The sequence below is a fragment of the Rhodamnia argentea genome, chromosome 6 (genome assembly GCF_020921035.1).
Source record: "Rhodamnia argentea isolate NSW1041297 chromosome 6, ASM2092103v1, whole genome shotgun sequence".
NCBI classification, from domain to species: Eukaryota; Viridiplantae; Streptophyta; class Magnoliopsida; order Myrtales; family Myrtaceae; genus Rhodamnia; species Rhodamnia argentea.
Genome location: NC_063155.1, coordinates 21149774 through 21176375, shown reverse-complemented (window position 1 = coordinate 21176375; position 26602 = coordinate 21149774). Strand labels below are relative to the sequence as shown.

General features: G+C 40.5%; 3 protein-coding genes across 5 annotated transcripts; all 3 read right to left on the bottom strand.

Annotated features, from left to right (window-relative positions):
- LOC115734305 (WAT1-related protein At5g40240-like) lies at positions 1-10123 on the bottom strand. Its single transcript, XM_030665037.2, has 7 exons — positions 9713-10123; positions 9545-9610; positions 9316-9429; positions 8863-9109; positions 8613-8771; positions 8371-8522; positions 1-176 (listed from the first exon to the last, which is right to left on the bottom strand). Exons 1-7 carry the CDS (start codon positions 10024-10026, stop codon positions 17-19), a joined length of 1212 nt encoding a protein of 403 aa, XP_030520897.2. The 5' UTR covers positions 10027-10123; the 3' UTR covers positions 1-16.
- Positions 10124-14587: 4464 nt separating this feature from the next.
- Positions 14588-26374, bottom strand: LOC125312424 (WAT1-related protein At5g40240-like). The gene is made up of 8 exons (XM_030665035.2): positions 26349-26374; positions 16718-16909; positions 16546-16611; positions 16276-16389; positions 15624-15870; positions 15369-15527; positions 15138-15289; positions 14588-14879 (listed from the first exon to the last, which is right to left on the bottom strand). Exons 2-8 carry the CDS (start codon positions 16903-16905, stop codon positions 14720-14722), a joined length of 1086 nt encoding a protein of 361 aa, XP_030520895.1. The 5' UTR covers positions 16906-16909; positions 26349-26374; the 3' UTR covers positions 14588-14719.
- On the bottom strand, positions 22091-24596 carry LOC115734304 (protein RICE SALT SENSITIVE 3). 3 transcript variants are annotated; one of them, XM_048280863.1, is made up of 7 exons: positions 24510-24596; positions 24181-24364; positions 23938-23988; positions 23665-23841; positions 23412-23517; positions 23234-23275; positions 22091-23124 (listed from the first exon to the last, which is right to left on the bottom strand). In XM_048280863.1, the coding sequence occupies exons 2-7, from the start codon at positions 24315-24317 to the stop codon at positions 22324-22326; spliced, it is 1314 nt and encodes a 437-aa protein (XP_048136820.1). In that variant the 5' UTR covers positions 24318-24364; positions 24510-24596; the 3' UTR covers positions 22091-22323. The 3 variants fall into 3 exon arrangements, with proteins under 3 accessions (XP_048136820.1, XP_030520889.1, XP_048136819.1); XM_030665029.2 differs by lacking the exon at positions 24510-24596 and having other exon boundaries at positions 22091-22857; positions 23068-23124; positions 24181-24418; XM_048280862.1 differs by lacking the exon at positions 24510-24596 and having other exon boundaries at positions 24181-24419.
- Positions 26375-26602: the final 228 nt, after the last annotated feature.

Genomic DNA, 26602 nt, shown 5'->3' with positions numbered 1-26602 from the left:
ATGTTGCCAAGATTATTTACACGCTTGAAGCTCTGCTTTGGAGCAAAGGAATCTTATGGCTGGAGGATGCCAAACTCCTCCCATCCCCACTGCCCTTTATCGTCGTCTCTTCCTCTTTGGACTTTCCCCACACTACCACGTAGAATCCCATTACAATCACAATCGCTCCAATTAAGCTGCACAAAACCCAAAAAAAAAAAATTGGCAAGTTAACTGAAAATATTTCTATGAAATGATAGGTCCACGTAAAAAAAAAAGATTAGATATCCTTTTAGAATTACCATGTAGTCCGTTGAACTCAGAGACATTGTTTTGATACCAATTATTGAGTAAGACGCATAATGCTGATACCAATTATTGAGTAAAACTTAAACAAATGCACGCCCTTTTCAGTAGAGGCACTTTCTTCCAATGTAGGTCAGGAGAACTTCTTATACACTTTTGGTGCCAAGTACACTCTCATACACTCACTTATGGGAGCCAAGCTCACTCACACCACGCTTACTCTAATAAGAGCTCTTGCCTATTTATAGGCCTAAGCAGGTGGTTCTACCTCCTAAAATATCTAGATATTTCGAGAGAAATATATCCTCAGATTTTCATACACCTTTCTTAAAGTATCTTTCAACAATTAGGTAGCCAAGGAAAATTTATAATTCTTAAGACAAGAGAGGAGGTACAATTCTTTAACACTCCCCCTTACTGACTTCTTTTTCTCTCAACGTCGATCTAGCCATCATGCCAAATTGCTTACGGGAACTCCTTAGCTGTCGCATGGGCTTCATCCTTTAACAGTGTCTTTTCGAACTTTCAGTTACCTTTGTGGCTGCGACTTTCGACCAGGCTTTTGTGAAGCTCGGACTTCAACAACACCAAGTTCAACTCGTGCTTCAGCTCTTTTTCCTTCATCCCACTTAGCCCGGTCTTCCTACTTTTCAATTGTTTTGTAAGAATTTGGACATCGCAACTCATGTGGCAAAGCCTTTCATTCGCAGTTTCATTTGGTGCTTCAACTGATTCATTTCCATCCGAAGCACTTCGATGCAGACATCTTCGTCCTTCTCCATAACCTTCCATTGATCCTTGCACCACGGGATGTATCGCGGAGATGGCCTCATTTTCTCGAAGCATCATTTCTTTTTCTCCTCCTTGTCGTTCCCAGTTTGACCAATTGGGAGTGTCACAGTGAGATTCAATTATGTTATATTTTGACTTTCAAATTAGTGATAAGGTTATTTTGGACCATTAACTTTATTTTAGGGTTTTTTTAGAGAGGACTATAAAAAGAATATGTTGCATATTATATTGTAACACTTGCTTTCGCTTTTGTCCCGAGCTTTTCTCTTCTGCCCCAAAATCCTTTGTTTTTCTCTTCTTCTTGTTAGATCTTTAAATTTTTTATTATACGCTTATACTCTTTATTGAAGATAGTGAAATCCCTCTCTCTCCCCGTGGTTTTTCCCATTTTGGATTTTTCACGTATATCGTGTCTCGTGTGTTCTTATTTTACTTTCATCCTTCATTGTTACGCGCTTGAATTTGCACATCTCTTAACGTTTTCCGCCACAAATTGGTATCGGAGCGAAGGAATTTCGGTCTTTTGTTTGACATGGTATCTATCAAGTTCGAAGTGGCACCCTTCAATGGCCAAAACAATTTCGGGCTATGAAGGATTAAGATGAAGGCTTTGTTGCGTCGGGAAGGTTCGGTTAGGGCCTTGGATGGGAATTAATCCGAGGACATGACTATGGCAAAGGTCGAGGAGACGGAAGAGAAGGCGCATAGCACCATCCAATTATCATTAATCGACAAGATGCTTTGTGAGGTTGCCAATGAAGAAACAACTTGAGGATTGTGGCAAAAGCTAGAAAGTTTCTACACGAAGAAATCTCTTATTATGAGATTATTCTTGAAGCAGTGTCTTTATATGCTAAAGAGGCAAGAAGGTACTCTTATCCAAGAACATCTAGATGAATTTAATAAAATCGTTATGGATATGAAAAATCTAGATTTGAAGTTAGATGATGAGGATCAAGCCCTAATTGTGTTATGCTCACTGCCGAGCTCGTATGAGAATTTTGTGGGTTCTATGTTATATGGAAGAAAATCCATAACTCTTGAGGATGTGAAGGCCTCACCGAATTCCTCGAAGATGCATACAAAGTTAAAGGCAAGTAGTAGTTCGGATAAAGTCGATGGCTTAGTTGTTAGGGGAAGGTCGAATCATCGGATAGACGCAATAATAGTAAAGGGTGTTCAAAATCTAGGTCAGGTCAAGACAAGAGAAAAGTTGAGTGTTACTATTGTCACAAGTTCGAACACTATAAAAATGAGTGTACTTTGCTCAAGCTAAGGGGCAAAGGTCAATGGAGAGTTCCGATTCGACTAGTCTGGTGAAGGATAATGAGTCCGCTAATGCAGACAATATTCTTACTATTTTGTCTTCGGCTTTTCGTGTAGACAATGAATGGATTTTGGATTCGGCATGTTCATACCATATGTGCCCAAATAGATATTGGTTCCACACATATGAGAAAGTCAGTGTGGTTCAATTTTGATAGGTAATAATGCAGTTTGTACGATTGTGGATATTGGTACTATGCGAATCAAATGTCATGACAATATAGTAAAAAATTTGACAGATGTTAGGTGCATCCCAGATTTAAAGAAGAACCTTATTTCTTTGAGTAGCTTGGATTCCATTGGATGCATGTATACCGGTGGAGGTGGAGTTTTAAAAATTTCAAAGGGCTCCTTGATTGTGGTGAGAGGTAACAAGAAGAATGGTCTTTACGTTCTGCGGGGAAGTACTATTATGGATTCTTTAAATATATCATGCTCTTCAGATTCTGATAAATCAAGGTTATGGGATATGCGGTTGGACCACATGAGCGAAAGAGGAATGACTATCTTGAGTAAGCGTAGTTTACTCTATAGGGAGCATACAGTCCCAGCGTAGTTTACTCTACAAGGAGCATACAATCCCACTTGACTTTTGTGAGCATTGTATTTATGGGAAACAACGCAGAGCTAGTTTCAGCACCGGGGTGCACTCGATGAAGGACACAATTGACTACATTCACTCCAATTTATGGGGATCTACACAAGTTACATCTAAAGGTGGTGCAATTTATTTTCTGACATTTATTGATGACCTTTCAAGGAAAGTCTAGGTTTATTTCTTAAAGCATAAAAGTGACGTTTTTGATACATTCAAGAAATGGAAGATGTTGATTGAAAATTAAACTGGCAAGAAGATAAAGCGTCTCAAAACAAACAATGGTCTTGAGTTTTGTGGAGGTGGTTTTAACAAGTACTGTGAAGAGTTAGGGATTATTCGACATCGAACGGTCGGGTATACATCTCAACAAAATAGGAGTGGTGGAGCACGTGAAATGCACACTTTTAGAGAGAGCTAGATGTATGCTTTCTAATAATGGACTTGATAAAGATTTTTGGGTTGAAGCCATGAACATGGCATGTTATTTGGTGATTCATTCTGTTTCTACTACAATTGAATGTAAGACTCCAAACAAGGTATGGTCCGGTAAACCTTTTGATTATTCTATTTTGAAAGTATTTGGATGTCCCACTTATTTTCATGTAAAAATAGTAAGCTTGAGCCTAGAGCCAAGAGCCAAGAAAGGTATTTTCGTTGGTTATGCAAATGAAGTTAAGTGATATAGATTGCGGTGTTCTGACCGTTAGTCACCAAAGTTTATAATCGGTAGAGATGTTACTATTGATGAAAATTATTTGCCCGATCGGAGAAAAGTTGTTGAGTCTACAGATATTTAGAAAGAGAATATAGCGAAAGAGGTGGAGTTTAATGTAGAGCATCTATGGAGAACCTCTGAAGACATTCCTATTCAACCGTAAAGTGACAGTGAGTAACAAGATTTAGATTCGATTAAAGATGGAGTAGAAGAAGTTGAACAACTTCAGACTTTGGCTACAGGAAGAGCTAAAAGGCAAATTAAGCCTCCCCAAAGGTATGGTTTTACTGATTTTGTAGTATATACTCTTACGGTTGCTAAAGCGTTTGGTATTGAAGAACCTTCTACATTCTGTGAAGCTACTATTTGTTCTAAATCCGATAAGTGGCTTGTTGCGATGAATGAAAATATAAAATCTTTTTATAAGAACCAAACTTGGGATCTTGTGAAATTGTTTGAGGAGAAAAAAGCGGTTGGGTGTAAGTGAATCTTCAAAAGAAAAGAGAGAATTCCAGGGTTTAAAGATGAAAGACTCAAAGTACGTTTGGTAGCGAAGGGTTTTAGTTAGAAGGAGGGAATAAACTTCAATGAAGTGTTCTCTTCAGTTGTGAAACATAGTTCTATTCGTGTGTTACTCGCATTAGTAGCCCTTGATGATCTAGAACTTGATCAACTTGATGTAAAGATCGATTTTATGTATGGCGAGCTTGAGGACATAATCTATATGTCTTAACCCCGAGGGATTCGTTGTTGAGGGTAAAGAAGATCATGTTTGCAAGTTGAAACGCTCCTTGTATGGTCTCAAGCAATCTCTACGGCAATGGTACAAGAGATTTGATAACTTTATGTTAAGTCATGGCTACCCGCGAAGTGCACATGACAGTTGTGTCTACTATAAGAGATTGCGTGATGGTTTTTTTGTTTATTGGCTATTATATGTGGATGACACATTTATTGCAGCAAAAGACGTGTCAGAAATACAATTGTTAAAGAGGCAACTTAGTAGGGAATTTGAGATGAAGGATCTTGGAGCTGCCAAGAAAATTCTAAGTATGTAGATTATTAAAGATAGATAGGTTGGGAAGTTATAGCTTTCGCAGAAGGGGTATATTGAGAAAGTGCTTGAACATTTTGGCATGAAGAATGTTAAACCAATAATTACTCCTTTGGCGTCCCATTTTTGACTTTCTGCTTCTTTGTCACCTAAAACAAAAGAAGATGAAAATGAGATGTCTCAAGTTTCATATTCTAATGCTGTGGGTAGTCTTATGTATACTATGATATGCACTCGTCTAGACATTTCCCAAGCAATTAGTATTGTCTGCAGGTATATGGCAAATCCGGGTAAAGTTCACCGGCAAGAAGTGAAGTATTCTTTGGTATATCCGGAGCACCTCGGATGTTGGCTTGGTCTTTGATAGAGGTTATGATATAGGGCATTCAATTGTCGACTTTGTTGACTTTGATTATGTATGTGATCTCAATAAAAGAAGATCTCTGACAAGTTATGTTTTTACGCTTGGTGGTTTCGCGGTTAGTTAGAGGGTAACTTTGCAGGACACGGTTGCTTTATCTACCACCTATGCAAAGTACATTGCAACAACGAAAGTAGCAAAGGAAGCTCTTTGGTTGAAGCGTTTGGTTATAGAACTTGGGATAAAGCAGGAGGGAGCCTCCGTTATCTTTTGCAATAACCCAAGTGCGATCTAGTTGATCAAGAACACGATGTATCACGAGTGAACGAAACCCATTGACATTTGTTATCACTTTGTGTGTGATGAGATTGCTAAGGGTACGATTCTGATGAAGAAAGTGCCTACAGTGGATAATCCGGCAAATATATTGACCAAACCAATTCCTTTGACCAAGTTCAAGCATTGCTTGGACTTGGTTGGTGTTCTCACCGTTTGAGTTGCTTAGGCGGTATTGATGGCGATTCATCCCTTGTTTCCTACATTGAGTATGCTCATGTAGGCTTAGGGGTGTGCATCATTGATTCCGCCATTTGGCGAGTGGCATTTTGTGGTAACTCTTGATGGTGAGGGAGAGAGGTTTTGTGGTGTTTGGTAAAACGCTCTTCCGAAGATTTGAAGTCAAGATGGAGATTTGCTTATTTTGACTTTCAAATTAGTGATAAGGTTATTTTGGACCATTCACTTTGTTTTAGGATTTTCTTAGAAGGGATGTAAAAAGAATATATTGCATATTATATTGTAATGCTTGCTTTCGCTTTAGTCCCGAGCTTTTCACTTCTGCTCCAAAATCTTTTGTTTTTCACTTCTTCTTGTTAGATATTTAGATATTTGATTGTACGCTTGTACTCTTTATTGAAGATAGTGAAATCATTCTCTCTCTCTCTGTGGTTTTTCCTTTTTTGGGTTTTCCACGTATATTGTATCTCTTGCGTTTTTATTTTACTTTCATCCTTTGCTATTTCACGCTTGAATTTGCACATCTCTTAGCATTTTCTGCAACAAATTCCTTAAATTTCCACAGCTTCAGAAGCTCATATTGAAGCTTCTCATGTTCTCTTTCTTTGGCCTTGAGCTCCTCCTCCTTCTGCCTCATCATTTTGTCCTTCTGCTTCAACATCTCCTTCATCTTTTATTCGCAGCTCATGTGGCAAAGCTTCTCATGTTCTCTTTCTTTGGCCTTGAGCTCCTCCTCCCATTTTGACCAATTGGGAGTGTCGAAGTGGAATTGAATTCCTTAAGCTTCCTCAACATCTTAAGCTCCCACGGCTCCTTCGGGGTCCTCGTGCTCTTGATATACTGTAACAATTCATGTTTTATGAGCCTTTAATCATCCTCTTCCTCGGCTCTTCATCGTCCGTGAGTGGTGTCATATTGTCGCCGTCAACGATATCCCAAAAATCTTATCCTAGTAGATAAAACTGCACGCAGCCATTCCAATTATTATAATTTGAGTTATTGAGCTTCTTGACACCACTTGCTGAAGTCAAGAAATCTACCATTGTCACTTGGTTATAGTGTTTGACACTATACCAAATAAGCTTTGTCTCGGACCAATGCACAATCGGAGACTATGATTAGTTGGTCCATTGTCCCTAACAGCTTGCTCATGTATAATGGTCCTTGACTACTATTTTCGCATGTCACGACTTTCGATCACTAGGTTCACGATCACCGACCTTGTTGAAATGCATGTGTGAATTGCGTTAGAGAAGACTTACATTGGATAATTAATGTAGGGTTGAGCAGTTAATATAGCCTAGTGAGCCCATAACTCATTAGGTTAAGCTTTTGAGTGAAGGTGCGTCCAAATGGATATGTTGACGGGCTAGTACTTAGGCTTCCTCTTGGCCATCTCCTTGGGCGAAGGTATTGTTGTGCGCTTCCAACAAATGGTATCAGAGCCAATTGTTGATTAGTGACACGTTATTTGTTCGGTGTTTGGCAAAGAGCCAATGGTTGATTAGTGGGTGCCTAATCTATTTGGTGATTGGAGAATATCTCAAGGAAGGAATCCAGTGACCAATCTACACCACAACAACAACCTCCTTCATGGTTCGGTCCAGATAAAGACACCAAGGGATGAAAGTGGGTGTTTGAGATTCAACTTGAGATTAGTTGATGTAGAAGAATACCTAGATTAAAGGGGAGCAAAACCTAACATTGGAGCTAAAACATGAGGGGGAGATGGTTAATATGCACGTGTGAGTTATGTTAGAGAAGTCCCACATCAGAAAATTGATGTGGGGTTGAGCAGTTAATATACTCGAGTTAGCCCATAACTTATTGACTTAAACTTTTGAGTGAAGGAGACTGCTTGCTCTGGTGCCACTTGTTGAACTTAAAGGCAGCGCTCTCCCAATAGACTGCTTGCTCTGATGCCACTTGTTGAACTTAGAGGCGCAGCTTTGATATTAATTGTTGAATAAGACATACAAGGCTCACTTAATGAAATGCACTCTCTTACAATATCTGTTGGGAGAAATTCTTCCACACACTTATGGGTGCCAAGCACACTCACACACGCACTTATGGAAGCCAAGCTCGGATCTAACATTGAATTGGCAATGTTAGGGGATTCATTTCTGCCAAACTCACTCACACCACACTGACTTTAATGAGAGCTCTTCTAAGGAGGTGGTTCTATCTCCTAAAGTATCTTGATATCACTAAATAAATATCTGTCCTAGATATTTCTAGTCCCTATATATTGCTTTCTCTCTCTAGATATTTATAGAGAAATATATTCCTAGATACATGTACCTTTCTTAAATAACTCCCAACCAAATATCTAAATATTTGGATAATCGAGAAATATCTAAAATTCTTGAGAGAAGAGATGCAATTATTCAACAAAATCGTCGTGCGGCTCATTTTCCTAGCCTGTTTTGTTCGTTTATGTATGCTTGTAACGACCTAAACTCTGGTTTCTTGACAGAGAGACCTTGGCAAATCTCTAGGCTTGAGCATAACCATTTTCGTATAGAAAGTTAAACTAAAGAGCAAGCCCCTTTATATTTTATATCTCAAGATTACCTGTTGCTGTGCTTGAGATTAGCTCATGAAGGAGCTTTTTCTCTGATGTAACACATACTTCCTTAGTGTCTTCTAATCTGATCCTTCATAACAGAGTAAGATGGGCTATGGGCATTTCAATGGTGAAAAACAGAGAGTATCTGTACCTTCCAAGGTGTAACATCTCGCCTAGAAAAATGAACCCCAATATGACAGCAAATACAATCCCCAAAGGCTTGAACATGGAGACATAAACAGGTCCAGTTTCCTTCAGGCACCATGTACACAATGTGATCATGAAGACGCCAGCAACCAGAGCCTGCGTATCCAATATGAATTTGACTTTCATGTTCAACCACCAAGTGGGAGCGAAATCTATACTTTGGGAGTCGTTATGTTACTCGCTTACCGAATACAAAATAGCGATCAGACCTGCATCAACTTTTAGAATCCACGATTGCGGTTCTCTCACTATAGCGAAGGAGAATAGCCCGGAAAGAATAGTCGTAAAGAAAATTGAATAGAACATTAAGTTCAGCACCACGGGATAATCTTTGAGGACGAATGCCTGCAAGATTCGAGAAATGTTTACTTGTGAGGTCTTCTTTCGCTTTGTTTTAGTGTCATTCATATTCTAGGTAAAGGACATTGGTGCTTACCTGTCCAATGTACCACAATGATAACAAGAAAGATTCGGCCACGAGGAGAAACCCACCAAGGATCCAATTGGATTGCTGCGAGAGAAGAAACAGAAGGTGGCGAGGTTGGACAGAAGGAGGAGGCGAAGGTGAAGGGAGAATCGGTGGACCCTTGTAGAGAGTGACTACGAATGCACCAAGAATGGATGCGATGGTTCCCACAAGCTTAGCTTGGCCTCTGGAGCTTTTCCAGTTCACTTTCTCCATCCTAATTTTTAATTCAATCGACAGATCAAAGAAGGAAACGATGTAAACATGTTTTATTGTACTGAAGCACCGGACATAAGCTGAACCGATGTAAAATCGACCTCCACCACCATCAACTAACACGCCATCCTCTGCTTCCCTCATTTTTTTCCAGGGAAGGTTCTTTAAGTGCACAGCAGATAAAACGAGAAAGAAGAGACGGAGAACCTTGAAATAATGGCAAGAATGAAAATGAAAGCTGGGATGAGGTTCATCAAGGCCGTGCCCAGAACAGGGGAGCTGTAATCGATGCCGACGTACCCGCAAATCTGCGCTGCGAATCTGCATCATCATCCAAATTACTTCAAGTCTCAGCAGGTGAGACAAAGAATTCCAAGAAAAGCAAATCCCTAAGTCCGCAGATTCACGTGAAAACGAAGGCACTTAACTCACTCACCCAACCAGAGCGAGCAAGAAGATCTTGCGAAGTACAGCGAAAGTGAGAGGTAGACACGACCCTGACCTGCCAAAACAAGCAAACAAACGAGACGAGGACTTAAAACCTTCTCTTTGCCCTTTAAACCAGACATTAATGGAGTTAGTAAGCGATAGACAGGGCACAAACCTGCGAGAGATGATGAAAGGACAAGGGAGGAGGACGAGAGAGGAGAGGGCATTACTGTAAAAGACCATGGTGTACTTGTTGATCCCATCGGACATAGCCATTTTCATCACCACCATGTTGCTCGCTTGAGCCTGAACCACCACTATCATCCCTACAAACGGCAGCAAAGCCCTCGCTCTCCCATCCATCTCTCTCTCTCTCGGTTGGCGGAAGATTATGCAGACAGATATTTGCACCCACTTTTGGTGTGATTTACTTGCTTGAGAACCTGGAGTAGGTTTGTATGATTCCAAAAGAGGATGATGATGATACATAAACAATAGTTCTGCTGCTTTTCTTCCCTCAGCAGGCGCCCTCGTCGAGGCCAATATAAAATTTGGGTGGTTTCCAATTCATTATCGGTCTGCCTCTGCGAGAAGACATCAGTTCGAGTTTCAAAGAGCATCCGCCCGATCATCTACAATGCATGAACTTTAAATTACGGGGAGAATCTACTTCTTATCTTTCCCACCGTTCCGACAGCACCAGCTCATGAAGAATTTTTGCACGTGCTTGGGGTGGTGCTTCCACGGTACACCCGTTGTTTCGTATTCATATTAGAGCCATAAATTCCTGCGCCACGATCCGTTTGCGCGACACGATACTTAGTTAAACAAGTTTGGATTTGATATAAACCGGTTCATGTCATAAACGGGTCAATTCGCTTAAAACATGAAAAGAAGTGTCTTATACGCTTGATCTGTTTAGACTCAGAGATTTAAAACATGTTATCTTTTTGACAGGACATCTAATATGTTTGAACTCAAGTAATTACGACTTAGTTCTAATGGTACATCAATTAGCACCAACCTAATTGATTATATAACAGTCCGTTTTAGGCCACAAAAAATAATTAAAAATTATTGTGGGATCCACTTTTTTAAGAATTTGTAACTTACTAGGTACTGTCAAAATGTTAGCAAAGTCCATTTCAAAAGTAAAAATTCAATCAGAATAAAATATAAATTGATAAAATAAAAATTTTCTAGGAGTGATAGATGGGACTTTATGTGCACCAAAATGCATATGACAGTCGAAGTTTGTCCCTACACTAGTATTTCCACATCTCATTCACGTTGGAATATTCAACTTGAATTCACTTATAAAAGATAAGAGGGTACGTCTTATGAATATGTCCAAATCTTTGTCTTTTTGTTCTCTTTGTTTTTTGTTTTGTAATGTTGCCAAGATTATTTACACGCTTGAAGCTTTGCTCTGGAGCAAAGGAATCTTATGGCTGGAGGATGACAAGCTCCCGCCATCCCCACTGCCCTCTATCGTCTTCTCTACCTCTTTGGACTTTCCCCCACACTACCACGTAGAATCCCATCACAATCACAATCGCTCAAAGCACGCGAGGTTGCCCTTCAAAACCAGGGGCTGCTGTTCAGCTGAAGGATTGTCGACTTAGATATGAGAGTTACGATTTTACAGAATAATGAAGCTGCATCTAATGGTCATGAATGAGCTGTTCAATAAAGCGTATTTATCAGAATCAAATAGCGAGTTGCGAAAAACGCCGCCATTGCGGGACGTTTAAGTAGCGTCGCTGTACTCTCCCTGGGAATGTTCATTTCTCGTCGTTGCTTCAAACTCGGGGACATGTTTTATTACCGCATTCCCGAGCTGACAACCCTCCTTGTCAGCGTATAGGGACGCTAGAAGGATGTCCCTATACACCGGGGACGCTAGAAGAATGTCCCAAGCCGGGACGTGAGATAAACATCCATGGCCGGGAACTATTGTTTTGAATTAGTAAATAGATTCACTTCGGGGAAGATTTTCTCTCGTCCCTATGGGTCTTTTCCCTTATCCTTTTCACTAACACCTACACATAAGAACAGAACTACTCCTGAGAAAACTACCGAATCATATGACATAACATGTCATGCGCTAAAGCCAAGCAAGGGAAAGAGTTGGCCCTCCATTAATAGAAGAAGATAGACACAAATTACAAGAGGCCGACAGAAAGAATACTACCCAAACACATGTAAATCTCGGCCGATGTCTAATGCCAAGAGAATGCTACCCAAAAAAAATCACCATGTCGAACCGCCCCTCCTAAGAGTGACAGGATAAGGAGCGGGTGCTATTTATCTCACTATGGGATCGAACACCAACTTTGCACATTTGGAAGAAATAACTTTCGTCAAAAAATTTATAACAAAGCTTATAGAGCCAGAACAACATATTTGTGACAGTACATCCAAATATGTGTTCACGACATAGCATATTCAACATAAAACATGAAGGGTTAATACCACGAAAAAATCCAGAACCGGTACTACTGTGATAAATTAATTCAAAATTGATTCCTTTTTCCCACCAAAAACCTCAAACCTATACTCCTATGACAAATTTACCACAAACTAATTTTTCGACCACAAAAAACTCTGAATCAGTACACCCGTGACAAGTTTTTCTTCCATTAGTTTCCGTTAAATTGAGCTAATACTACGAAAAACTCTAAATTGGTACACATGCGACAGATAGAGGATAAAAATCCCAAAATGGTATACTCGTCACCTGCCACATATTACCAAACTCAGCAATTTGACAATAAAATTTAACGAAAACTAAAATATGGTAAATTTATTACAGCTGTATCAATTTCGAATTTTTGGTGATAAAAAAATTAATTTTCGATAAATTTATCACGGGTGTACCAGTTTGGGGTTTTTTGTGATATTAACATAATTGTTAAAAGGATGTCAATGGTCGAAACCATTGGCTTATCTCTCGCTCCACATCAAACACTGCAGCCAGTTTCTCCACGAGGCAAGGCTCACAAAAAAAGTTTTCCCCATTGGTATCGGTCTCCACCTATTATTTGCCGGTATCTCGGCCTACACAGTAAATCTCGATGCATGCCATGTTCCCACTATCCCAGCTCGGGGTTCCATGTGGTTACAAGGGTACAAAATCCAACAAAAACACTTTTTCTGTGGGAACCATCACGGCTCACTCTCCTATTTAGAGTTCACAAACCAAATCATTATACACTTTCACAAAGCATTTCACATTTCCTAATCCCTTTCAGAAATGAATCATCAAACTGAATTCACAATGCCTTAACTATGTAAAGCAACATAAATCACAATGCAAATCCTCGTAATGAAATGGCAGTCGATGTGCGATTCAGGTTTTATAAAACAAATGCTCCACAAGCATTTTCGCTCTTCTTATATATACCAATTTGATACCAAGGTTATCTTATATTATGACACATATTAGCTTTCGAGACATGATACTCCAAGACAACTGCTAGCGACCAAATTTGGAGTTTAGTCGCTAGAACTGGACTTCTAGGATGAAATAATTAATCAACAGATGTGACTAGCAAGTGGCCCTAGGTCCCTTGGTCTCTAAAATCTTTCCAAGATAAAATCATGACATTAAAAACCAGACTAAAGTCATGGCTAGGCCAATTGGACACCTAAAGGGCCTAGACAGCGATGAGGAAGTGTACTAACTAGGTGCACATGCGAAAGAAATGGTCGAATGAAAAACTGAAATCCTAGGTCTTGTGGTTCAATTATGCGTGACAACCTTTTTAACATAAGACGCAAAAGGATGTCAATGGTCGGATCCATTGACTAATCTCTCACCCCATGTCATACACTTTGGCATGAAAAATTGTTCAAAAAGTCCTGAACCTTTTTGCATTTTTGCAATTTTAGTCTTAGTCCTTTTAATTTTGTCAATTAAGTCCTAAACGGTTTTCAAGTTTTACCAATTGAACCCATCGGATCTACCTATTCTTACCCTAAAAAAGCAAGGGCACCTTGCATCCGTGAACCGATAACCATCTTTCGACTAACCTAGCCTCCTCCGTCGTGAATATTTTTTTTTTTTTGCTAGTAGTTAAATATTTTTTAAATTATTTGTTTATTTATTTTTCTTTTTTCTTTTCTTTACTTTTTACTTTTTTATTCTTTTTCTTTTTCTTTTTCTTTTCCCTTTTTTCTTTTCTCCTACTTCCCTCTGCTTCCTTCCACCGGCCATCATCAATGGCTGATGTGTTCGGGCTAACCAAGTAACCTAAAGGGGGTGAATAGTATTTTGAAGCTTTTGCGAAAATTGCCAACTAAAACTTGAAAATCGGGTGAAGCGGGTATTTGAGATATCTTGTAATGTTAATGTGCGAATATTAGTTAAAAAAGAAAGTAAGAGATAGCACACAACAATATATAGTAGTTCAACTTATTCACAAAGTATATGTCCACGCTCAAGACTAACAACCACGAGTTGGGTTGGATTGCAGTAGTAATCACCAAGATAAGTTAAAACCAGCAAGCACTAATCCTATCAGGCAATAGATCACACCATCATGAGTCAAGTGCTGCTATTAAACGTGCACACTTGATCTTTCATACAATTACAAGGCAACAAGAACACTACTCTAAAAATCTCAAAGAATGAAACACTTTCTGCTCAGAATATAACGAAGAACTCTCTCAACGTGATCTAGATTTTTCATCCAACTCCTTTCGACTTCAATGACTTCCTCTTATATAGACATCTTCAATTCCCATTGGAGAACGTTTGACAAAGCAAGTAGTCGTTGGGATTCTCTAGCTATCGTTCCGTAGCTGGGCCACCGATGCGGTCTCTTCCTACAAACATCGGCAACCTTTCCTCCAATAGCCTCTGCCACTGTTGTCCTGTCGCTAAACTTCTTACAAAAGTTGTTCCGGTCTCTTTGACAATTTTCGATTCTCCTGTTGTGCAACTCCAGCTGTTATCTTCTGGTCTCCAACTAATCGAGCATAATCACCAATGTGTGCACCAAAACGAAGATGATAGAGTAATTAAATATTAATTCACGCATTCATCTGCCAACTTAATCTTTTAGAACAATTAGCAGTGATTCCACAAAATCTCATATGGTAATCAGAGCAGAAGGCTTCGAATTTAAATCTTTTCAGGCCCCATAGAATAATTAAACATCTAGAATACGTACAATATCTACACTCTCCGATCTTTGTCTTGGAGCAAAGGAATCTCCTCGCTTGAGGATGCCAAGCTCCCACCAACCCCGCTGCCCTCGATCGTCTTCTCTTCCTCTTTGGACTTCCCCCACAACACCGAGTAGAATCCCATAACAATCACAATTGCTCCGACTAAGCTGCCAAAACCAACAAGGGAACAACCAAAGAGGAATGTCCACGTCAAGCTACCCTGTTTTGTCCGTTCATGTATGCTCTATAATGACCGAAACTCTGATTTCTTAACAGAGAGACTTTGGCATATCTCCGGAGTTGAACATGAAGGATCTTTTTCGCTGATGGACACATCTTCCTCAATTTCTTCTAGTCAACTAGATTCTAGATTATAGACCAAAGGTATAGGCATTTCAATAGAGAAGAATAGAGAGTACTTGTACCTTCCAATGTGTAACTTTTCGCTGAGAAATATGAACCCCAATCCAACAGCAAATACAGTTCCCAAGGGCTGGAACATGGAGACATAAACAGGTCCGGTTCTCTTCAGACACCATGTGCTCAATGTGACTCTGAAGACACCAGCAACCAAAGCCTGCATATTACAATATTAATCTGACTTCCATCTTCAACCTCGAAGCCGGACCAAATGCTCGACTTTAGGACATGCTTACCGAGTACAAAATCGCAATCAAACCCATGTCTACTTTAAGAATCCATGATTGTGGTTCTCTCACTGTAACGAAGGACAATAGGCCGGAAAAAATTGTCTGAAAGAACAGTACATAGAACATTATGTTCAGCACCACGGGATAATCTTTGAGGATAAATGCCTGCAACAATGGAGAGCATTTTAATTGTCAAGTCTTCTTTCGCTTCATTTTGGTGTCATTCACATATAAAGAAAAGGCAAAGACATTAGTGCTAGCCTGTCCAATGTATGATAATGATATCAAGAAAGCTTCAGCCGCCAGGAGAAACCCGCCAAGAATCCAATTCGATTGTCGTGAGAAAAGAAAAAGAAGGCGGCGAGGTTGGACAGCAGCAGGAGGAATAGGTGAGCGGAGAATCGGTGGACCCTTGTAGAGAGTGACTAAGAACGCACCGAGAATGGAAGCGATGGTTCCCACAAGCTTAGCTTGGCTGCTTGAGCTTTTCCAATTCACTTTCTCCATCCTAATTTTCAATTCAATTCTCAAAGAAAGAACTAAGTTTATCTTGTAACCATTGTCCTCCACATATTCATTTATAGAGCATCTCCCATTTTACGAACTTTAGCGGTTCAGCATCAGCAGAAATGAAGTCATTGAACTCTTAATTGTCTCCGAGATTTATAAAAAAAAAAAGGACACAAGCACCTAAAATGAGAAGTGAATTAAGTGGTAGCAAAGTGAATCTCTCCGGGCCTGGTTGAAACATGAACTACAGATTTTGCTTTTGCACTCACAACTCTAAGCTGAACCTATGAGAAATCAACCCCCCATCATCCAATTAGCAGACCATCATCTGCTTCTCTCATTTTTTTCAAACGAAGGTTCTTTCAAGTGCGCCGCCGATAACGAGAAAGAAGAGAGAAAGAACCTTGAAATAAGGGCGAGAATGAAAGTGAAAGCTGGGATGAGGTTCATCATGGCCGTGCCCAGAACAGGGGAGCTGTAATCGATACCGACATATCCACTCATCTGTGATGTGAATCTGCATCATCCAAATTACTCAGAAATTCACTTTGTTTTCTGTATGGAACTCTCAGCAATTGATTAATACCTTTTGCTTCACAAAAGAATTCCAGGAAAAGAAAATCCCAAGTCTGCAAAATTCATATGAAGCGAAGAAAGTTCACTACTCACTCACCCAACCAGAGAGAGCAAGAAGATCTTGCGAAGTACAGAGAAAGTGAAAGGAGGACACGACCCTGACCTGCGAAACAGAGCAAACAAACAAGACAAGGTTTCTTGAAAAAACCTTCTTTTATCCTTTGAACCCGACATCAATGGAGTTAATGAGTGATGGACAGGGCACAAACCTGCGAGAGATGATGAAGGGACAAGGAAGGAGGACGAGAGAGGAGAGGGCATTGCAGTAAAAGACCATGGTGTACTTGTTGATCCCATCGGACATGGCCATCTTCATCACCACCATGTTGCCCGCTTGAGCCAGAACCACCATGATCATCCCCACAAACGGCAGTGAACCCCTCGCTCTCCCCTCCATCTCTCTCTCTCTCTCACAGAGTTCTAGGGTTGGAAGAAACTCAGGTTTTCCTACGTTTTGCGGGACCGCCATCGATGTTTTTGTTGACTTTAAAATTGTGGAATTCTTATATTTCTTTTCTTAGCAGGCACCTTCATTGAGGCCAATCAACGAGTCGGTCGTTTCTAGTTCGGTATCGGTTTGCATCGCCCGCCCTTCCCGGTGGTGGGGCGGCCGCCGCCTGATTTTAGTTTTTTTTATGGTAATCTTAGCAATTTTTTAAATTTAATTTTTCCCCTTTAATTACGGCCTTCGAAGAATAGGCATTTCCATAAACCGGCTCATCGAGTTGGTGAGAGAGCTCGTGTGCTTAGTCGGATAGTGAGCTAGGACTTTGCATGGCACATAAGCAACATGGTGATAGGGGTGAGCGTCGTGCTGACGGATAGAAACAAAACGGTTTTAAAAGCGTGAACCAAAGCTCTCGGAGAACTGACCCATTTCATATTTTTTTGGGGAAAATAGAATTCTTATAATAAAATATGAAAGTTACATCATTTCACTACTGAAACATATATTGTCAAGTGATCACATCGTTGTTTGTTTGTTGATGTCGAAGGCCATAGTCTCGAGGGATCCAAGCCAAACCCCCGTGGAACCAAGCACATGCATCGAAATCTCAGGCCTAGCCTCAATGGACTTGAGACCAGCGTCTATGAACCCAAGCATGTGGACAGGTGTCTTGGGTTCAGCCTCTAGGGACTTGGGCCTGCTCCCCAACCCAAGCACTAGTGACCTTGACAAGGGAGTCGGGTACTCAAGCATGACCGACGGGGACCTGGGTTTGGTTTCGAGGGATCCCGGGCTAGCCTCTGTGAACACGAGGACGCACACCAAGAACTTGGGCCAAGTCGTCAAGGAGCCGACCCTGCCATAATGGACCTAGGCTAGGCGCTAGTGACTTCAGCACAGAATTGAGTACCCAGGCATAGTTGCTGGGGACCCGGACATGAGTTCCGAAGCACAAGCCTGACCTTGAGAGACCCGAGCCAAGCTCTTTGAGATTTCTCGATAGACCTGGGCCGAGTACTGTTGACTTAGGCGCGGCACAGGCACCATGGTCTTGGGCAGAGCCTCAAGGGAATCGGGCCTAGACTACGTGGACTGGGGAACAAAGCCTAGCCATGATAGGCCCTGGGCAAGCACTAATGCTGGGGTGAAGATTCAGACACTTAGACATGGCCATCGGGGACCCGAGCACGAGTACCGTGGTCTCGGCACTGACTTGAAGGACATGAGCTTGCCTCTATGAAGATGGGCTGAGCATTGATGTACCCAGGCCGGCCTCGATGGATCTGGGCTGAGTGCTAGTGACTTGAGCATCGGAGCCCGATACGCAAGCATGGCCACCCGGGACCCGGACATAGCCATCGAGATTTTGTCCCAGCCTTGTGGACCTAGACCTAGACGTCAAGGAACCAAGACCCCGCTCCCGATGGACCCGAGTTGGGTGCCAGTGATTTGTTCGTGTATAGCTGCCGAGGACTAGAATTGGAGTTGCGGGCACGGGGCACGGACACGCCCATTAGAACCCGTCGTTTGATTCAATGGGTTGAGTTGAGTTCTTTGCAAACTCATTAGAACCCATCATTACTCGAGTTTTGCAAACCATTTGTCATTCCAGTTAGACTTGCTTCGTGGAAGAAGCTACTTTGGTGAACTTGTTTCCTCTCAGTCGACGGAGGACATGGGAAATGATTTCCCCCTTTTAAAGTTAGGAAGTTGTTTTCCTCAGATTTAAAATTAAATCTTATTATTGACAGAAATTATTCTACTCTTTTTTTTTTTAATCAACTAGTTATTCTACTTTAACCAACATATTTTTCCACATTAAATGCTGGAAAACGAAATAACTACTTTTTCGAATATTTCAAACCGACAGAGCCGAGTGTCTTAGCAAGAATTCAATAGAGAGATTTAGGAAGAACAAGACCGGCCACCCTCGCCACCCATTGTGAAAAAAAAAAGATAAGAGAATATATATAATTCAAAAACTTTTTATAAATCTTATAAAATGCCCACAAGAGCGTCAACCATGCCATGTAGAATAGATGGCGTTCAAGTCGATGAATTCTAACCAAAATTTCTAGCACTGCATTGGCAAATTGTTAAAAAAATTTAGAACTAAATTGATTAAATTGAAAAGTTTAAGAACTAAATTGCCACAAGTACAATAAATTTAGAATTTTTTTTTTCAGTAACTATCCCGAACAATCCAAGGTTGGCAATTCGTGTTGAAAGGTTTAGGACTAACTAACTCCACCTAAAAAATTTGGACTAAATTGACCAAATTGAAAGATTTAGGACATATGAGAAAAATAAAAAAGTTTAGACCAGAATTGACATAAGTACAATAAATTTGGGAATTTTTTTTATAACTAAACCCATCAATCCATGGTTGGCAATTCATGTTGATTGGTAATAATCGTGCTTGTAATTCATGCCTTGCCTAGAACATGTCAATTTTCATTTTACAAGTTTTATAACTGAATTAGGATGAAGATATGTTAAGTTGTGTCAACATATAGATTAAGCACATCTTGTAATTCATAATTCGTGTTTTTTCTTGTGCCGCGCAGCGGGTCGTGGCTAGCATCGCGACTCCTACGCCAATCTTCTAATCTTCCAATGGGAAGTTAGACCCAGGTATGAAATTTGAAGGGAGAGATTACCAAAAAAGTCTAAATCTATTGCAATTGTGTCAATTCGGTCTTAATTTTTTTTTTGGCCAATTCAGTCCTCAACATTTTGCAATTATGTCAATTCAGCCTATTAAGTAAATTTTAGCCTACCGACGCTAAAGTGGATGCCAGCCGGCCGAGAACCTAATATTTTAACAAAATTTTTATTTTCTTTATTTTCCCTTTATTTTCTTTTCTTTTACTTTTCTTATTTTTTTTCCTTCCCCTTCCACATTCTTCGGCTTCAACTTCACAAAGAAGAAGAAGAACCCGAGGCAGCTGAACTTGATCCCACGTCCAACAACAGGAGCCATTCCTCGTCTAACAAATCCATTGAAGTATCCTCTTCCGCTGCGCTGATCCACATCATGCATAGCTGCGTGTTCGCCGAACCTCGGCAAGGCCGAACCTTACCAAACCAAATCTAGCTAGGTCAGCCCTTTGCATTGCCATGGCGAGGCTGGGGAGAGCCTCACTGGTTGTCCTCGGGCCTACCAACAACCGGCTAGGGGTATAACGGGGAAGGGAAATAAAAATAAAAAAGAAAAAAAGGAAAAAATTAAAAAAATTCATTAAAAAATATTAAAATACTAGTTCATCAGCCGGCCGGGCATCCACGTCGGTGCCAACAACTCAAAATTTGTCGGATGGACTGAATTGACACAATTGCAAAAGGTTTAGGATCGAATCGGCAAAAAAAAAAAAAATTGAATTGACACAATTACAATAGTTTTAGGACTTTTTTGGTAATTTTCTCATTTTGAAGGGGCTGGAATGGCCAAACGCATAGGAATATCAAAGTATGATAACATTATCTTCCAACTTCCAATTACAACGTAGATAAAGACTACAAATGCATGCTTAGCCAGTGTCCTTCTCCTTGTATTGCGATGCCTCGGCCCACGATAGAAATCATCTTCGGCTCGGCCCATCAAGAGGACATCAAATTCTCGTCAACTCAAATAAATAAAGACATTTGACCAAAAAATAAATAAATAAAAGTTAGTAAAATGATAAGACAACTTGTACTGTCATTTTACTAACTTTTATTTACATTGTTATTTGAGATGTTAGTAATTTGAAAAGAGGACAAATACGCATTGACAGCTACCCAAAATAAGAGTTGGTAACAAAAATTAGGTGGTAACTTAATTGTATATAAATTGATAATCACTCTAATTGAGGTTAACAATTTCTAAATATAGTTAATGAGTTCAGATAGTAGACAGCAATGCAAATAAAAGTGGTGATTCAAAAGAAAAATTGGTGAATTTAACAAATAATAAACATTTGTAGCCGATAACTGGTTGTTTACTTAACTGGAAATAAATTGGTAAGAAGCTCAAATAAAAGTTGGTCACTTCACATTGGCAAATTTAAGACGTTGGTAATAAAGATAAACAAAAGTTTGTAAAAAATAAGATGAGTTTCGTTAAATTCCATGAGAAGTTGGTTATTTAAAAAACCAATAAAGCCCGTTAACTAACTCAAATAAGACTTAATAACACAAAATTAATTGATAGTTTAATCGGAGAAAAGTTGACAACCAATATAATTAATGTTCATATTTTTCAAAAGAGAGTCCAGAATTCAGTGGATTGGTAAGCGAAGCAAATAAAAAATTGATATCTCAATGAAAGTTGGTAAATTTTTATAAAAAAAAAACTAAATAAACCTTGCTAAGTAATTGAAATGAAAGTTGGTAAACAAAAACTAGTTGGTATCTAATATGAGAACAGTCGGTAAGTTGCACCGATAAATTTTTGTAAATTTGTATAAAAACAAATTCATCAACGTAATGATTTATAAGAATGACAAATAGAAGTTGAAAATCAATAATTGAAAAAATAAAAAATAAACATTGGAAATAAATCAGATAAGAGTCGGTAATTTAACCGTAAGAAATATTAGTAAGTATTTTAAATAGAGATCGGTAAATCGATACGAGAGTCGGTAAAATTACCATGAAAGTAGGGAACTGCTAGCTTTCTATGTTAGACCGGTCTTTTTTTTTGTTCTTTTTGACACTTATCAACTCTTTCAAAAAACTATTTGCACGGAGAAAATCCATTCTTTTGACAGAGTAGTAAATTCATCCTGGGTAACGGTGATAACCTATTATAATCGAAGAATTGTATGAATACTTCGTGGGCTCCATGTATTTTTCCAAATATGATTTGATTGGCCTACTAAATGAGATGAAAGCTCGAGCCAAACCATTTACATGGCAGATTCAAGTTTCTGGTGAAGGCAGCTCTTCTAGCTTTTCTCTGGGTTATGTTACCCTGTTCTTCAAGGAAAAATCTCCTGCAATGGAACAATTATCTTAAACGTCATGTTCCACAGTTTGCCATGTATTGTATTGTGAAGGATGGATATGGATTTCTCTGAATGCATACGCATGCGTGACAAGTCTTTCTGGTCTCTCTCCCATCATCCACTGCAAAGTGTCATACAAGAGCAGGTACAAAAGACTGGACTGCCGGTGGATTCCTTATTTCATATGAAGCTTTTCGAGATCGATCTGACAATGGAAGTGCTTCTAGTTCTAGGCCATGCAAGTCAAGCCTCGTCTAGTGAGTACCCACAGAGAGACAGACAGAGACAGAGAGACACTGAAACATTGAGTTACAAACGTTAGAGATCCATTAATCCTAAATTGTGAATCGAATGTGGAGGTTGTATTGATGTCGCTTAGTTAGAACCCATTGTTGCTGGCGCTGCTCGTCGAGTTCACGTCCTGGCGATGGTAGAAATGCTGCGTGTGCGCCAGATGGCGGTAACCCGACATCGAGCTGCTGCTCTCGCCGACGGTGTTGCTCCTTCCTTCCCGGTAATCTTCTTCCATCTCCTCCTTGGCCTCCACCTTCTCCAACCCGGCCATCAACACAAGGGGTGGCCTCTGCGGCAGCGCCGGAGTCATGAACTGCAATGGCGGTTGCTCGTGGCAGTACTCAGACCCCGGTGGCGGCACGACGGACGGGAGCTTCGAGAGCAGCGCCTCGAGGCTGCTCATGGACGGGGTGATCTTGAAATGCTGGTTGAACGTGTCACAGAGGTCAGGCAGCGGTTGAAGGTTCGTTTGGAAGTGCCACGCCCCGTCCGGTGTGCCACCGTATCCCACGTTGGGATATGAAGAAGATGATGGGTGAGGCAAGAGCACTCCGGGAATGCTCTCTATGTAGCCGAACTTTTTCCTCAGTTGTACAACGTAGCTGAGATCTTCTACCACCTTTGACGTCCGTTTGACGAAGGTTAAAAAAAAAAAAAAGTGAGAAAAATGAACGAGACTAAAAGCACAAATGAAGAGTACTATTGTTTTCCCCAACCCTTTAGGGGAGAATGGGAAAAAAAGGTGAGAAACACACAGGACATGATCAAAGGTAGTTTTGTTCTTTCTTAGAGTGGAAGGCTGAGAAGGAGAGAAATGGTGGAAGAACACCTTGTTGACAGCACCAAGCTGAACCACACCTTCTCTAACTGCAATTAATGCGATCGTCTGCCACATATGTAATTTCCGATCAATGCGAAGATATTTATACGTGAAGATCGTGTCTAAAACATATAGATTTCGTCGGAAAACTGCGGTTTTCCCCTTATAATCATACCTTTATACCAGACTGAAATTGTGCTTCCCACGTCCTAGGATGCTGTTAATGGATATAGTAATAGTATGCCATCAAAGTTAGAGAAGATGGTCGTAAAGCAGTTGCAGTTATATTGATTAGCTATAAAGTTTCAAGTTAGGGTGACGAAATGGAGAGACTAATAAGCCGAGTTACTCACTGAATCGGCTGAGTTGTGCCATGCTGACAAGAAGTTGATTTCTTGCTCGTTTGGCTCTTTGTGTATCCACTTATGGCTATAATCTGCAGCCACTTTTCCAATTATACTGCGCAAAGAAAACGTCGTTGACTCTCCTTTTCTCTATCTAAATCCATCCAAGGGTTAACTAAAAGAACCGGCGGGGACGGATTTGCTTGGGGCGAAAAGGAAGAAATAATTGAACAGAAATGAACATGAAATTTCCTTTGCTTACCCTTCTCCATAGTTATAAATCTCATGAGACATCTTGAAGAAACGCTCCGGCTGCAGTCCTTGGTACTGCAGGAACTCGCTGTTGCCATACACCGAGGAGCTCGGGTAATCGCCGCTGGCAGACTCGACTGCCGTCGACGCGGCGAAGTTGCAGAAGCCATCCTCCCAGACCAATATCCTGCCACAAGTATTGTGGACGGAATCAGAAGGTATGACCCGTTATGGATGGACAACAAGAAACTCTTTATCTGGACAGAAACAAGAGAGGTGGTACCAGTTTCTTCTATTCCCTCTTGACCTTTCATAAGATCCTTGAGCTTCCCATCTGAAGCAAGAAGATGATAATAATAATGCCAGTGACAAGGTATGCTATTGATGAACAGACGGGAATCTTCAGATGTGAATTGTGATCTTTCCTCAATAAAAATTTATTGGAACCTTCTCTCTTGTGGGAAATAAACAATATAGAAAGCATACAGAAGAATTCTTTTTTTTTTTGTGTGTGTGAGATCCTTACTTGGGGGGTGGATAGTTCCGAGGCAAGATCCTCCAGAAGACAGCATAAACCCACTGGGAGTTGTCGTCCAGGCACAGGCTTCTGAGAGCGTGTTGAAGGAGATGAGGGACTGCTAGTGGGTTAAGGTGTTCCTCCATGGAATCTAGCTCTTAGCAAGTCTCTCCCTTTTTCCCTTCTCTCTCTTCTCCCTCTCTCTATCACTCTCTCTCTCACTATCTGTGAAACCAGGAAAAAAAAAACCCTATTCTCCTAGCCCTCCTTCATATCCTTTTTATATAGGACCACCATGAGGGAAGTATGTCTCCCATTTGTACTTGTGTTTTGGGAACTCTCTCTCTCTCTCTCTCTCTCTCTCTCTCTCTCTCTCTCTCTCTCTCTCTCTCTCTCTCTCTCTCTCAATATAGATCTAATGCTAGACTTATATAATTTATCTCCTTTCGGACTTCGGCGTAGATATACCACCACATTAGTCTAGGGAGTATATCATATATATTACAATACTGGCGTCATGATTAGTGAGTTACTTTAATATCATCATGTTAGGCTCCATATGATTTTCCACCTCTTTTTCTCGAGCATGTAAATTGATCTCGTCAATTCTCTAAATTTTTCGTCCATTTATCGGCGGATAAAAATGCGTTGGGTTTTTGAGTGGCTGTGTATGAAAGAGATAGAGGCTATACCTAATCATGGTCTTGCAAATTAAATGGGAAAACGATTTGTAGAGAGGCCCACCTTCTCTCGTTTTTTTCCTCCCTTCACTGTTCACAATCTGCCTCCAGCTCTCCCTTCCCTTACCAAGCCTTGGTCCTTTTTCCGGAAGCCGCCCGGTGGGCCCTCGCTCGTAGTTTCAAGAACTAATGATGGGTGTGCCGGAATTGCGTAAGGAAATGCTTTTTAGTGATGAACTCAACTAGGCTGAAAAAAAAAAACATTTTGTAAGTCAGTTTTTAAGAAACATATCCGAGGTTGTTCTTGTTTCGATTCTTGGTAATGAACAGAACTCTCTCGCTCCCCCTCTAGCTCCAATGAATTTACCTTATCGGAGCTTGGCAGAAACTTGTAAAATCATGCATACAATCCAAGATGTAGAACAAACTGCACCGCCACGTGAAGTTTAGCCGAGCATGTCGGATTATGCAGGTAATGGGAGCTGTAAATCAGTCTATAAATTACTGTCACGAAGGAGTTTTCAACAGATACAATTCAGTATGGAGAGTGCACTGTATGCTAAAGTCGTAAAGGCCCGGCTGAACCACGACCAGAGCAGACAATATTGCATTGGCGGCAGGAGGCCCCGGATAATAAGGCTACGATGCCGGTGCTCTCAGAGCGAGCCGTGATCGCCGCACACAATCTAGCGTGAACAGTTCGACATCTGGTTTCGGGATTGGCAAGGGAGATGCTTTAGTTATGGCTTGAATCAAAGACACTGAATTGACTGGAAGTCAAACTTGAGGCTTCACGTTTCTTGATGGGTAAAAGATCCACTCGTCTAAGAATTTCGTTTATGCATATTGGGTTTCATCTCGAAACGCTAATCTTTATGTATCGAGAGATACAACATAAGGTTTTCAGTAAGAAATTTGAGTGAAAAATCTGAAAATCTCAGTCATTACTTCAATGATGAGTCGTCAATGCAATAGAAAAAAATGACTCCAAAAGGTTCGTATGTCTTAGCTTCTCCTCGTCTCTTGCCCCAACCTTCCCTTTGACCCAATGGCCATGGAGCATACACAACACAGTATTTTCAGTCGTGCTAAGCCATCAACTATTCAACCAACTCATCCACACGAGAAACATTCAGATGTAAATTTTCGAGCAAGCCAAGATGATGCGAGAGAGCGAAGGACTAAGAGAAGTTTATTGGTCGAACTCAGTAGTATAGATCCAGTGCACACGTGATCCGTTAAATCTTTTAAGTCTCATGTTAAGTTCACAGAATTTAACGGATCGTATGTCCTCCGTCGATATGTTTCGGATGCAACTAATAATTTTTCCATACGATTAAATAACCCATCGTCAAACTAAACCCTAGCAAGTACACATCCACACACACTAAGCCACTGAATCAACCTGAACATTTCTCAATATTTTCGGTCTTCAATCTTCTTCTTTCTCTCTCTCTTTTCGAAATTAATGCATATTTTTTCAAAGGGTATGTAGACAATTCTCTCTCTCTCTCTCTCTCTCTCTCTCTCTCTGGTGCGGGTAAACAGCATGATGACTAAAACAAAGGAAAGGGAAGCTATCAGTGCCTTCATTTCTCCCCTCTGACACCACGAAATTTTGACAGATCATTATGCGCTCCCTCTTTGACCATCCGGTTTCCATCGTCCTCCCTCCCTCGCTCTCCCCTAGTGCTTCCTGAACACGTACACACACATGCATACAAGTGTTGGAGGGTAAAGAGAAAAACATT

Excerpts from the sequence above, each read along its gene's own strand:
- LOC115734305 (XM_030665037.2), bottom strand. The coding sequence starts at position 10,026 with ATGTATCATCATCATCCTCTTTTGGAATCATACAAACCTACTCCAGGT. Across the intron at positions 9,430-9,544 it reads TTCTTGCTCGCTCTGGTTGG|ATTCGCAGCGCAGATTTGCG; the intron begins GTGAGTGAGTTA and ends ATGATGATGCAG. Across the intron at positions 8,772-8,862 it reads CATTGTGGTACATTGGACAG|GCATTCGTCCTCAAAGATTA; the intron begins GTAAGCACCAAT and ends CGAATCTTGCAG.
- LOC125312424 (XM_030665035.2), bottom strand. The coding sequence starts at position 16,905 with ATGGAGGGGAGAGCGAGGGGTTCACTGCCGTTTGTGGGGATGATCATG. Across the intron at positions 16,390-16,545 it reads TTCTTGCTCTCTCTGGTTGG|ATTCACATCACAGATGAGTG; the intron begins GTGAGTGAGTAG and ends TGGATGATGCAG. Across the intron at positions 15,290-15,368 it reads TGATTGCGATTTTGTACTCG|GCTTTGGTTGCTGGTGTCTT; the intron begins GTAAGCATGTCC and ends TGTAATATGCAG.
- LOC115734304 (XM_048280863.1), bottom strand. The coding sequence starts at position 24,317 with ATGGAGGAACACCTTAACCCACTAGCAGTCCCTCATCTCCTTCAACAC. Across the intron at positions 23,842-23,937 it reads AGAGGGAATAGAAGAAACTG|GATATTGGTCTGGGAGGATG; the intron begins GTACCACCTCTC and ends TACTTGTGGCAG. Across the intron at positions 23,276-23,411 it reads GGCACAACTCAGCCGATTCA|CATCCTAGGACGTGGGAAGC; the intron begins GTGAGTAACTCG and ends ATCCATTAACAG.